The sequence below is a fragment of the Lichenostomus cassidix genome, chromosome 2 (genome assembly GCF_008360975.1).
Source record: "Lichenostomus cassidix isolate B80296 chromosome 2, HeHo_3.0, whole genome shotgun sequence".
Classification (NCBI taxonomy): Eukaryota; Metazoa; Chordata; class Aves; order Passeriformes; family Meliphagidae; genus Lichenostomus; species Lichenostomus cassidix.
The window spans coordinates 13,366,495-13,378,918 of NC_139482.1; the positions used below are offsets into that span (position 1 = coordinate 13,366,495).

At 38.1% G+C, this 12,424-nt stretch overlaps 1 protein-coding gene across 11 annotated transcripts in view; it reads left to right on the top strand.

The window, feature by feature from the left end:
- PARD3 (par-3 family cell polarity regulator) overlaps positions 1 to 12,424 on the top strand; it is a 441,649-nt gene that overhangs the window by 362,935 nt on the left and 66,290 nt on the right. Inside the window, exon 24 of one of the 11 annotated variants that reach the window (XM_085050364.1) lies at positions 8,355 to 8,469. The exons of the other annotated variants lie outside the window; for them this stretch is intronic. Coding sequence (XP_084906490.1) covers positions 8,355 to 8,454 — 100 coding nt within the window. The 3' untranslated portion in view covers positions 8,455 to 8,469. Of the gene's footprint in view, positions 1 to 8,354; positions 8,470 to 12,424 lie in introns of those variants that run through there. 11 annotated transcript variants of the gene reach the window in all.

Genomic DNA, 12,424 nt, shown 5'->3' on the forward strand with positions numbered 1-12,424 from the left:
GCATTGCACAGACAATTGCTATTGGAACCCTGTGTGTTGTTATCGCTGCCTCAAGAAAAAATACCAACCAGCTAAAGCAGTCAGTAATGCAAATTGCATTGGTGGGAAGTGTGTGTCAGAGGGGTTTCTTTATACATTTGTGCTCTTCCCTGGGTTTTTGCTGTTACAAGACATGGAGCAGATGGACCTTTTCTGTGATCCAGTCCAACTGTTTTTGTTTCTTTGAGGCAGAAAAATTAGGTGGGGAAAAAAAAAGGCAGGCACATAAATAAGAAATCTATGGCTTTGTGAGCTCATTTGCATATGCAGTTCACTGACTTCTTGAATTCACTAGCAGGCACTTTGTAAAGCAAATAGGAATCATTGAGTGCAACTGTTAACCTAAAAGTCTTATGTATCTTAATTGACTAAGATCAGAGACACAGATATAGGTTTCTTCATTTTATTAGGTGAATCCCACTCTCTGTCTGACTCCAGATACTCATGGAGTTGCCATTTAAAGCTGAGATAATACGCTCTTGACTGACAGTGGTGAAAAAACAGTGAGTGGTGAAAAGACAGTGCCCTAAAACTGCATGTAGTTACCATGCAAGTACCCAAATTTTATTCTCAGGGATGGTGGTGGGGTGTTTTTATTAAGTCACTAATGAAGGTAGGTGGTAGAAGATGAAGATGGGCTTTGGAGTCAGCTACAAGGGTGACTAATTTCAGCAGATGTTGGTAAAAGTTACCACCACTTGCAAAATGTCTACTATTTTTAGCACCTCACTTACTGCTTGGTGTAGCACAGTTCAGAGCTGTGGAGGGGAATGTGAATTATGCAGCTTGTATACTAAATTTTTCTGGCCAAATATTGTTCACTTCAGTTTTCTGACTGCTTCATATTAAACTTCTCTAGCCTCATTTCCAACTGCTTGCACCACTTGTCTGGGTACTATCCTACTTCAGAGGAATATTCTCAAGTCAAACACGAGAATAGCAGGGCATTCAGAAACACCAACCATATCTGAATCTTTTTCCCTGAACTGGCTGTCAGACTGCTGTGTGAAGGCTGCACTGGGAGCCCAGTGCTGTGTACATCCCATGTGCAAAGTGTGGCTTTGAGCTGGGTGTGTTGCTGTTCCTCTCCCAGATTGCTCCAAAGGATCAGGCTGGTGTCACACACGTGAGTGGTTTGTGCTGGTTTAGATTAAATTACATTGCATTCCATCAGTGCTCTAGATTCTATTATCATCAAAAGAAACATTCAATTCACCTGCCATTTAATCTCCCCTCTTCCTCCTCTCCTGTTCAAGACTGAGAACAAATGTTGAATGAAATTATTTTAAACCCACACATTTGAGACATATTAAACTTAATCTTTCTTGTCCTAGGATGTTTGAAGTTGTCTGCTTTGTCAATTATCAACATGTTGGCTTCTGCTGGATTTTATTCAGTACTCTTCTGTTTCATTATAGAGTAAATTAGAATTGCAGGGTTAGCTTATATTTTCTCTCTTTTTTATGCAGTCTTTGTAAGAAATATAAGTCTTATGTTTTTAAGTATTCAGATTTTTAATCTTCAACCTAAAATTTGTCTTTCAACACATTGGCAAGACACATTTACTTAGGAACTCTTCAAGAAAAACATCCTATAGTCTGATGCCTTGGTATCTATGTGTTCGTTCGATTTCTCATATATTTATTAACTTAGGAATAATTTTAACATTCACTTTATTTATTTTTTAAAATAATGTATCTAACAGCAGGCAATGTTATTTTTCTTTTTCTTCCATGAGCTTTGCTTATCCACCTACTTCCTTTTTTGTCATGATGAATTTCCTTTGTAGTTGATTATAGTTATTTTCTGGTTTGACATCCCTCAGGCTCTGCCTTCTAAATCAATATCATCTTTCAGTGAATGTTGTTGTGATGAGCTTCCCCCCCCACCCCAATTTAAAGAATACTTTAGAATAACCCAACTGAAGATTTTTTATGATATGTCAATTTACTTGCTCTTATGTCTGTTTCTCAGTCAAATCTAAATCAATTATTGTCTAAAGGTTTCTCATTTTCTACTCTTATAAATTGCTACAGTCCAGATTTTTGTTTTCCAGGCTGGCATTTATCTTTGTCTTGTAGCTGTCCACATTTTGAAGTATACAAATACCATAGACCCTTGATGTTCCTTCATTAAATGTATTTGAGGTGTTGACCAGATTATGGAAGTCATCAATTCCCTCTTAAGACAGAAAATGCATCTCAAGTTCTGTGGAAGAGGGGGAAAAATAAACTCTTTGTTTGCTTACTCATCTGGGAAACTACAGTCTGTTGCCAAAGCCAGTTATCATGAGCTTTGATTAGAAACCAGCAAAGACAGCTGCTGGAAAACATAGTGAGAAAGATTTTATCCGCTTGGAGAAGAGTTCCTTTGACTTTGGAAGAGCAGAGGGACATCGCTTAGGGAATATGAATATGCATTCCTTTTAATATGTAGATGGCTATGGATGTAGATATTGTAGCTTGCAGTGGCTGTTGTTGTTGTTACCGTGTCACTCTGTCTCTCTCAAGACTCTTTTATGACCCGAGGGTGTTTTTTTCTTTAATTTTAATTATTTGTGTTGCATCCATATGTGCAGACTTTTAGTATATCAGATTTTGCAAAATGTGCCCATGAATTCGTTTGGCTTTACCTGAGTTATCACCACTTTGCTAGTTTAAAGTCTTCCTAATAGAAGGAAGGGTGAATTGTGTTCTGGTTTAGAGATACATGGTTAGTTGCTACACTTATGAGTAGTTTTGTCCATGTCATTCAATTTACCTGGTGATTTCCTCTTCTCAACCCAAAATTTCAACAATAAATTTTAATTCAGAATCTTAGGTATTTTGCTGGAAAAGCTTGTTAACCTATAAAGCTTCTTGACTGCAGCAATTTTGGAGGTTTCCTTGGTTTTGCAGTTTTTTCAATTTGCTAAAATATTTGGTATTCAGGAATATCATATTTTTTACAAAGTTAACCTGAGAATGTCACTACTTACGTTAACATTTCCCTACAGAGCCAGTTCCCTTTCCCAGAGCTCTAGGGAAACAAACAACTGGGCCACTGTGGTGCCTCACAGCCAACAGAAAGAGGAATGTTTTCCAGTTTCCTCTATTTTTGATGGTCTGACCTCCTCCCAGTGCCAGCTTGGGAATCACAGAACCATATACTGAGCCAGATCTGCTCACTGGCTGCACAGAAAACTTTTCTACCCAGGATAATTTTCTGCTGAGCTTGAGGCATCACTGGTCTCGTAAAGTGCCCGGTGATTAGCAGCTGGAGTTAGGTGAAAATGGTGTTAGTTTATGTGTATGGATGGGGAGAGGGAAGAAGTGTCCATGGAAGGGGCATGAACAGATAATTCTGTGCACTTGTATGGCATCACCTTTTATTAAACATTATTTTTGTATCGTGTTGTGCCTTTTCCACTTCAAACCTGGAATGATATCAAGAGCTTCAAAGTCAGGAGTCAGACCTGCTTCTTTCTGTTGTGATTCCACGATATCTGTACTTATTTTGTTAATATCTGCCCTTTAAGTAAAATACAGGGCAATACTCTTTGAAATTCTGTAGAGTTTTACAGGTTTTTAATAGGATTTTGGTGGGGATGATTAGCTCAGTTGGCTAGAGCAGGGTGCCAATAACACCAAGGTTGTGGGTTTGATCCCTGTAAGGCCATTCACTTAAGAGTTGAACTCAATGATCCTTGTGGGTCCTTTCCAGCTCAGAATATTCAGTGAGTCTGTGATTCATTCTCTGTCAATACTGTAATTGACAAAATAGCCATCTTATAAGGCTTGTTTCAACATTTCCATTTTAAAACTCCATGTTTAGGACAACATTTTCCAGTTTAGGTACTTAAATTTGGACTGACATCCATTTTCTATAATTCAGTATGTCTTATTTTCAATGATTATCCATGATTTTGAAACATGTATCTGGGGTTTTCTGCATTCTGATTTTGGTGCCTAAGACGGAGTCTCATCTTTGGAAAATGCCTGCACAGTGTGTAAATATTGGTAGACCAAGATTAATACATATAGATGTGTTTATTGAAGGTGAACATAAGGTGTTTTTAGCATTTGTGAAAGTGGATGACATGAAAAGAGAAAATGAAGTGACATGGGAAGAAATAATGTAGTAACTAATCATGAATCTTCTTCTGATATTTGAAGTAACTGATCCGGCACAATAGCAGTAAAATGAAAATATAGGGATCAGCTTTGACACAATGACTGAAAGAAAGCTGTGAGAAGGACAAAGAGGTTATTGATACTCCAGACAAAGAAGGGCAGCCCAAGCAATGTCAGTGACCCCAGTAGGAGAAGATATAAAAGGAATATTTTGGACACCTGAACTTGGGTTTCTCAGGCAGAGCAGATGTTTTTAGTTCCACACGTGGCTTCTGCTCAGGAATGGCCATGTCCATGGTATGAATGCACAAAACCAACACTAAGTGTATGTGGCTGACACGTTTTTATTCTTGTATTGCAATTGCTTGATTTCCTTTACTCCTCTGTTTGAAGCAACATTTTTTACAGCAGAGCAGCAGTAGTTCAAATTCCATTTTTAATTTGAAAGCAGTGGGATTAAGTTACCTGGCAAGAATTCAGTGGTTGGAGTCTTGACATTTAAAATTGTTTATTTTACAGGATTCTATAGGTTTCTTTTTAATCTCTAGTAGTTGAAAAAATTAAGCACATTCCTTGCATTAACATTAAAACCACTGCCTATACAGAGTGTTTAAGTAACTCCTAGTCTCTTTCATGGCATCCTTTAGTTTTGTAGTTAGGAGGTTATGATCCACTTTCTAAAACCACAATTTTTTGAAAAAGTGTAATAATTTCTTATAAAATTATATTTCTATTTCAGTCAATTTGTGCTTTGCCTTGCAGTATGATTGGCAAAAGAAAACACAAAATACATTTCTTGTATGGTAGTGAACAGAGTATTATCCTGCAACACAGCAAGGGATGCAATGTGTTTGGAACATCAGCTATGTCTGTATCAGCTATGTGACTCCAGGTAAGCAGAGCTTTTGGAGAGGAAAAGATGCTGAGAAACTGAGCAGTAAATGTGCCACAATTGGGTCCTCACATCCTGTTACATGAAATTCCCTGTGTTCACAGAATGCTCAGGGAGATTTGAATTAGCCTTTTTTTTCAATGCCTTTGCCCAGACCTTGCTGCTGTTTGATCTGTGATTTGACATGGATACTGGAGAAGCTCCATGCAGTTCAAGCCCCAGTGTGTTGGGTGTAACTGTATAGCAAATAACTAATCTTGACCCTTGCTGCTTATATTTAGATGAGACAAACAAGCAAGAGTAAAGCCAGAATGAGAGAGAAGGAAAAATATCAGATAGTTGCAATTTTTAGCAAAGTTCACTTAATAGAAGATTAAAATAGCATATTTTATACTGAGGTATGTGAGTATATAAATAGGGATTATATGTATTTTGTAATTATGGGGTGTGATTATGTGATGCATTTTGTTCGTTCAAGGACATATTAGGCATTAGATAATTATACAGCAATGATGCCAAATCTGACATTAAAATTAGTGCTTTGAGATTTATACTTTTTTTATTTTAAAGAAAGACCTTAAACAGTAAGGCCTTCAGGTATGTGCAGTGTTTACTGACTGGTTGGGCGTTAAGATGTTACTGTGCCCTTTCCTGAGTCTGCTCCATTCAAAAGCTTAACCCTTAAAAATATTCTATTCAGCTCATTACTGTAGCAAGCTGTGACACTTAAATAAAACAAAGATTACATTCTCAGATCAATGACAGATCACACAAAAATGCTTTCTTGCATCCTCACTTCTGACCATATGTTTAAAAAATCACAGGAAGCCAGCCTGTAATCTGTGGTTTAGAGTTTAAAATCACATGCATTTTTTGTGACACATACATGTAGAGTGCTGTAATAGTTTGTATTAGCTCTAAAGGCTGTGTGATTTGACCTTGACATCTGCCAGATATCCTCTCTCACACACAACCCCACCAAAAAAAAAAAAAAAAAAAAAAAAAAGAGGAAAAAAAAAGGGAAGGGGCATTCTGGAGCTCACATATGTGTGTATGATTTCACTTCCCTTAAAACTTCCTCCCCCTGCTTACTTTGTATTTTAACTGCTGTTTTTAAAAGCCATCCATGTATATTTTATTTTCCTGTGTGCTAAAATTTTACATATGATGTATATGAATATTCTTTTCTTCTTGAATAATTTTGGTCTGAGAAGTAGTATTTTCACACTGGTTCCTCAATGCCGTCGGCAGATAGTCTTCAAACCTAGAGTGATGCTTTAACTGGTAGCTTCTACATGGAGGTTCTACATGAACAGATCATGCAACAATTTCTCATTAAATCCTGAAGCATGCAGCAAGGAGGAGAGAAAATTGTACAAAACTTGGCTACAAAACCTATATAAGGAAATTTGAGAGGCTTTCATTATTTTCTGTGACAAATGAATGTTGTCTCTGCAGCATTGTTCTCCGTAACATTATTATCAGGGTAACTTTAACCAACTTAAAATTGAATGCCTCAAATAATGGAATATCCATTCTCATCCTAAGAAAATTTTGCCATACTAAAATGCCTGTGAACAACCTGATTTTTTTTGAGGATGACTGCATCTGTCTTATTTTATAAGGCAGCATAAATACCTGCAAGGCTGCACCAATCCCATTGAAATTATTTGTGGCTTCAGTAGATAGACCTGTACATTCCATTCAGTGCACCCATTTAGTGTTCAGGGAGCATTGTTTTCCAGTCATTTTATAAAGACAGAGGAGAGGGAAAGATGTCTGTAAATATTCTAGGCATATTCCAAGAGGTCTTAAAACACTGTCTTGACCCTTGAGAAAATTCACTTGTAAGCTCAATTTTTTAACTGTTCCTTTAGTCACTTGTATTTCAAGGGTATTGGTTTCTCTGATTTAGCTGTTTGTGTAAATTTTATGCATGGACTGCAGTGACGCGTGAATCATCTGTAGTTTTTGGTTTTCTGATAGATAAATATAAAATAAGAACACTAAATCTTATGACAAATCTAAGAAATTTCAAGAAGTAAGTTTGCTCAAAGGAAGAAGCTGATTTAACAGTGCTGTGATTTATATATCACCAGTGGGAGGTGGCATGTTTAATACTATGTAGAAGCATAAGGCTCTTATTGTCTGTGATAGTATTTGAAGTGTATTTTTTCCTTTCTAAATTTGCAATCCATAGCTATAGCAACAAATAAATATAGCGGTCACATTTTACAACACAGTTATTATGTTTTACATTTGCTATAAAAGGTATATTTTAAAATAATTCTCAGAAGATAGATTATAGCAGTTTTACGTCAGGGTTAGCTTCCTAATGGGTCCTCAGAGTGAGAATGTGCAGCATTTGCTGTTTATTAAAATGAACCACTAAGTTTTCTAGACCTGGTGTTAATGTTATGAATTGCATTAGGAATTAGATTTCCAAACTATGCACGTGATTGTATTTCAGAATACTCCATTCTTTTTTTATATCAATTATCTCAGGAATTTCATGGCTAACTACAGTTTGCCACAGTTATAAAGCAGGAACTCCTATTTATTGGTCAAGTGCTATATTTATGTTTGAACAAAACACCTATTGTTTTGCTTTGCTTATCAACAAGCACTACTGTTTTCAGCTAAGGTTACATTTAATAATTAGGTTTTCTAGGGGCAAGAAGTCAACTATATCTTTAATGAGTTCAGTGACATCACTAGGGCTGCTTATGCTGCTTGGCAATAGTCTGCTTTGTGTGAGCAGATCACATTAGCTTTAAGAGAGTAGCGCAGATGCCAAGGTCAGGGCATTGGTAAGTAAGAGATCTTTGAGTAAAATAAAGACCTAAAACTATCCAAGGCAAGGGAACAATGAACTGCTGTTTAGCAATATGGTAGCAGCTCTCTTAAGTTATTTGGTTCCATGTTTGAGTGTTTTCTATGTATCCTTTGCCTGTGACAGTTGGGTGAGGAGCAAGGGGGATCCTGATGGTTTGGGCTAAAAGCGGTAAGAACAAAAAATATGGTGATGCTGTAGTAGTACTGCCCTTTCTGCTATTTTTCATGTTTGAGCCCTCCAAGCATGGTGGCACCTTTAATCTATCATGTGACCCTCATCATCAATTGGAAATTTGCTAAAGGAGAATTTGGGGTAGAGCTGTTTTTTAATACCTGGTTGAGAAAACCTGCTTTTGTAGTTGATCTGTTGTTTGGCATTGACAAACAGAAGTATAGTGCAAAAGACTATTGTTTTATATCTGTTCAAAAGGTGAAATTGGCAAATTCTCACTCATTTGTACTTTATATTCCTTTAGATTGTGTATAGAGGAAGAACTGGACCTGTTTTTTGCCTTAAGTCAGAGAGAAGACCAGGGGACAGAATTAGTACAAAGAAAATGCAAAGGAAGGCAGTGAAAAAAGTCCCTGAAGAGAGTGAGAGCCAGTAATGGGTGTTACAGCAGGTAGAAAAGACAGGAGAAAATGCTAAAGAAATAGTCTGAACTGGAAATAGCCTTCAACCAAAACCAGAGTGTTCACAGGGAGAAGTGGTGGAATTATACACAGACATTTGTATGAGATTTTAAAATTGCGCATCCCATCAGGCTGAGTAACATTCATCCATGTGTTGCGTACTGTTGGAAATGTTAATTTTTTTCCATGGCACTTGCCAGCTTGCTCTCATAGATTCAAAATGCAGCCTCTACTGGTTGTGTTAGAACTAGCTGAGGAATAAACATGCCCAATTACTGAAATATGTCAGACAAAAAAGATGCCATACATAGAATGAGGGGAGTAGGAAGATTGCTTTTCCCTCAAGGGGATTGGCAACAATAACAGTAAAAGTTAACTACATGCATGCATTCCAAGTGATTTAAAAACTTAAAACGTCATAGCACATTTTTTATGTGATGGCTTTATCTCACTGCCAGGGCAAGGTACCATTACTGCTGGGATGTAGAGCTATGAAAGCAAGCGCTTAAACCCACAGCAAGACCTACCAGCTTGGAACTTCCTTAATGACTAATGCCTGAAAAACGAGGTGCCTGGACTGGGGAGGAGGCTTCATGTTTAATTTAGGATTGTTCAGTGCCCTGAGCTCTGCTTCTGTGCGTGACCAAAGCCGAGCTAATCCAAGTAGCTTGACATTTCTCTGCCTACTCCCATCTGTGTGAGTGGAGCACAGCGAGCGAGCACTGACTCAGCTGGACGCCTTGCACAATGTGTTACAGTGGCTGCTGAAACAAAGGGGAGCCAAGCTCATCCTCTGACACCAGAGTGGGTACAGCAGCATTTAGCAAATGAAAGATGGGAATTTGTTCTTCACCTTTTTGTGCCTCATTTCTTTCTGTGTCACAACTGTGCTGTTGTAGAACAAAAAAATTCTCTGGGACAGAAGAGACTATGAATCTTTCCCTGAGGTGTATGGGGTCTTGCTGAGGATTGACAGCTGTTTATGCCTTTGCTTTTTTAATTCTGGCTGGTGACCCTTTTAATGTATATTATATAAATGGATCTCCAAATTGTTTAAGCTATATATTTTATTACATAAATCCCAATTCTACGAAGCAATGGGATGGCAGAACTGAAATGATTTCTCCTGTCATGTAGTGTCATACTCAGTTTTTCAGGTGCTGCTGCCTTGTATATTTAGAGAAACAGCTGGTTTCTAGGGAATGGGTTGGAGGCCTGAGGAAGAAATTGTTTTCCTCTAAGCAGGTTTATGGGAGCTAGTTTGCTGTGATTGATTGTGAGAGTCTAGGTGTCTGAACACGAAAACAAAGGCAGGAAGAAAAAGGTGGGGGGAAAGGAAGAAAACCTGACATCTGAGAAAACAAGTTGTTCGATAAATACAAGCCTTAAGAGCTCCTTCATTCTGTATGCAGCTTGCTCAGGTTTCCATGAGAAAATCTTGCCAGTAGGAAATGGCAATACAGATTTTAATCTGTAGGGAGAAGCGAGAGTGCCAGATCAAATACGGCACAAATGTTGCTGTCTTCTGGCTCAGAGACCCAGTCACTGTCATCAGCCACTGCTCTCAGGTTAGCCCCCTCTGCCCATCTCAGCATCTCATGTCTTGCCTTGCAAAGTTTGCCATCAGTGCTTTCCACTCCTGCTGAGACTTTCCTTCTGTATGGAACACTAAACAGAACTGTTACCTTACATCCTAAACAAAGGAAAACAAACATCTTTGAGATCCTCCCCTCATGAAGAAATCTCTCTTGATTAGCATCATTGACCCAAATATGCCATCTCAGGTAGTCATATCAGTGATTCTCCAGGAGCTCTTGGGATGCTTTCCTGAAGGCTGCCACATGTGAAGGCTTTCCTGCTCAGCTTTGTTTCCTGACAGAGCTCTCAATGCCCTGTCACTGACCCTGTTCCCTGGAAAAGCAATGCACACTTCACATGCCATGGGATTAGGAAGGAGCATTTCTGTGCTTTTGACTCTTAATATAGTGTACCAAATACTTGGTTTGGACCTGTAACAATTGGCTTACAGGATACTTTGTTCATGCAGTAGCATTTAAATAGTGTGTCAATGATATAAATCAGGAGCTGGCCCAGCAGACGGTGCTGCTATTTAATGAGAGCTCAGTGCTTCCCTGAACCTTCATATCTCCATAATGAATGTGTTATCAGACATTGATATGGTATCAGATATTAAATAGTGTAGTGTTAGCACCACAGGCTTTCCTCAAGGCCTGTTCACCATTCAGGCTGACGTTTTAACTCCAGTGCAGGGATTCCACTGCTGGACAAACAAACTTCTTACAGCCAAGGCATATGTGCAGTAACTGTGTGCCAACCTAGCAGACCATAAATGTGCAGCAGCTACAAAATCCAATGAAAACTGAAATGCAGAAATTTGCTTGGTTTATTCTCTTTTGGACTATCAGGAGCTCAGATCTTGAAAACTTGGTGATGGATCGTCCTATACTCTGCTGCTGAAAAGCAGCATTAAGAAAGTTGTTGTTTGCCAACTTTTCAGAAGTGTGCTGTCAAATAAACCCATGTCTTATCTAAGATAGGAATTGCATTAAAAACCTCACTAAAATGTAAATTAGATTTTACTTCCTTCTAGACAGAGTTCATTCCTTAAAGTTATGTCTTTTCCCTCAGAAGTATTCACTATAGGCTTTTATTAGACTCTTGATCATAGTTTACCATGTCTTCCTTTATGTTTCCAACTGCCCACGGAGTGTGGGCTCTGTGTGAATGATCTGGTGCTGAGTTTGGTGGATAATCTCAGCAATCCTGTGAACTGTACAGGTTAAGGCTGGCAGAAGTTCAAATGTGACCAGACTGGCCATGTGTCATGACACTTTATGCCTGCATGTGCTGCACCAAATGCAGTTATGCAATGGAGAAGAATATCAAAGATGTTTTGAAGGTTGCAAATGGGTTTTATGAGTGAGAATCATCCTTTTTGTTGCTCACAAAGATGAAAGTGCTCAATTTTCGCACACACAAAAAAAAAAGACTGTCAGATGTTTTAAATGTAAAAACTGCATAATGTGGCTTCTTGTCATAACTGTGGTTCCCTTGTGGATGAAAATTTTAATGAGATGGTTTTGTACTTTAAAGGTTTTTCATTTGATTTACAACTTGTAGGAGTGGAGTAGCAGTAAGCAATCAGGGAGAATGCCATGAAGAGGACAAAAGGAAGGTGAAACACAGCGTTAATAATTTAGTTTCAATAACCTTAAAAGGTTTACCAGTCACTTCTAACCTTGCATCAGAAAAGAGAAGAGCACAAAAAGCAAGCTACTGCAGTGAATCATAAAAACGTTTCTTTTAATTTGTTACTCATTTATCTAAGTCTGGATAGAAAGCAACCAATACATTTGTTAAACAAAAGGGCCAGAAAGACAACTACCCGTCAATTTGAGTTAGTACTTTTGGAAGGTCTGCCTGCCATTTCACCAGGGTCAGTAAAGTCCTGAAATAATGGTGATTGTGGCTGTGGAAATGTAGCAGTTTTATGAGTATTTCAGACTAGCCAAAGCAAGATTTTAAGCAGACAGTAGGGGTTTCAGAAGTGCTTAAGCAGGTTAGGCACCTCAATGTTATTGATCTCAGAGGGAATAAGTTACCAATTCAAAGCCTCACATACTTTCAAAAAACTGGGATTCAGGTTTCTTGCCTGCTGACCTGCAGGATCTGAATCACTATCTGGTCTCATATAAGCCAGAGTAACATAAAAAGTGACATCTTCATGTTGGTTGTGTGGGAGTTGAAAAAAAAAAAAAGGTCTAGTTTGGTTTTTGTTACGTAGGATCAGGACATCATAAAAATTCATGTGGCGTTTGTATACATAGATTCTGAGCTGAACAGTTGTGCTTCCATCTTTTGAACATGTACATTTCAAATTTTGCCGCAAATG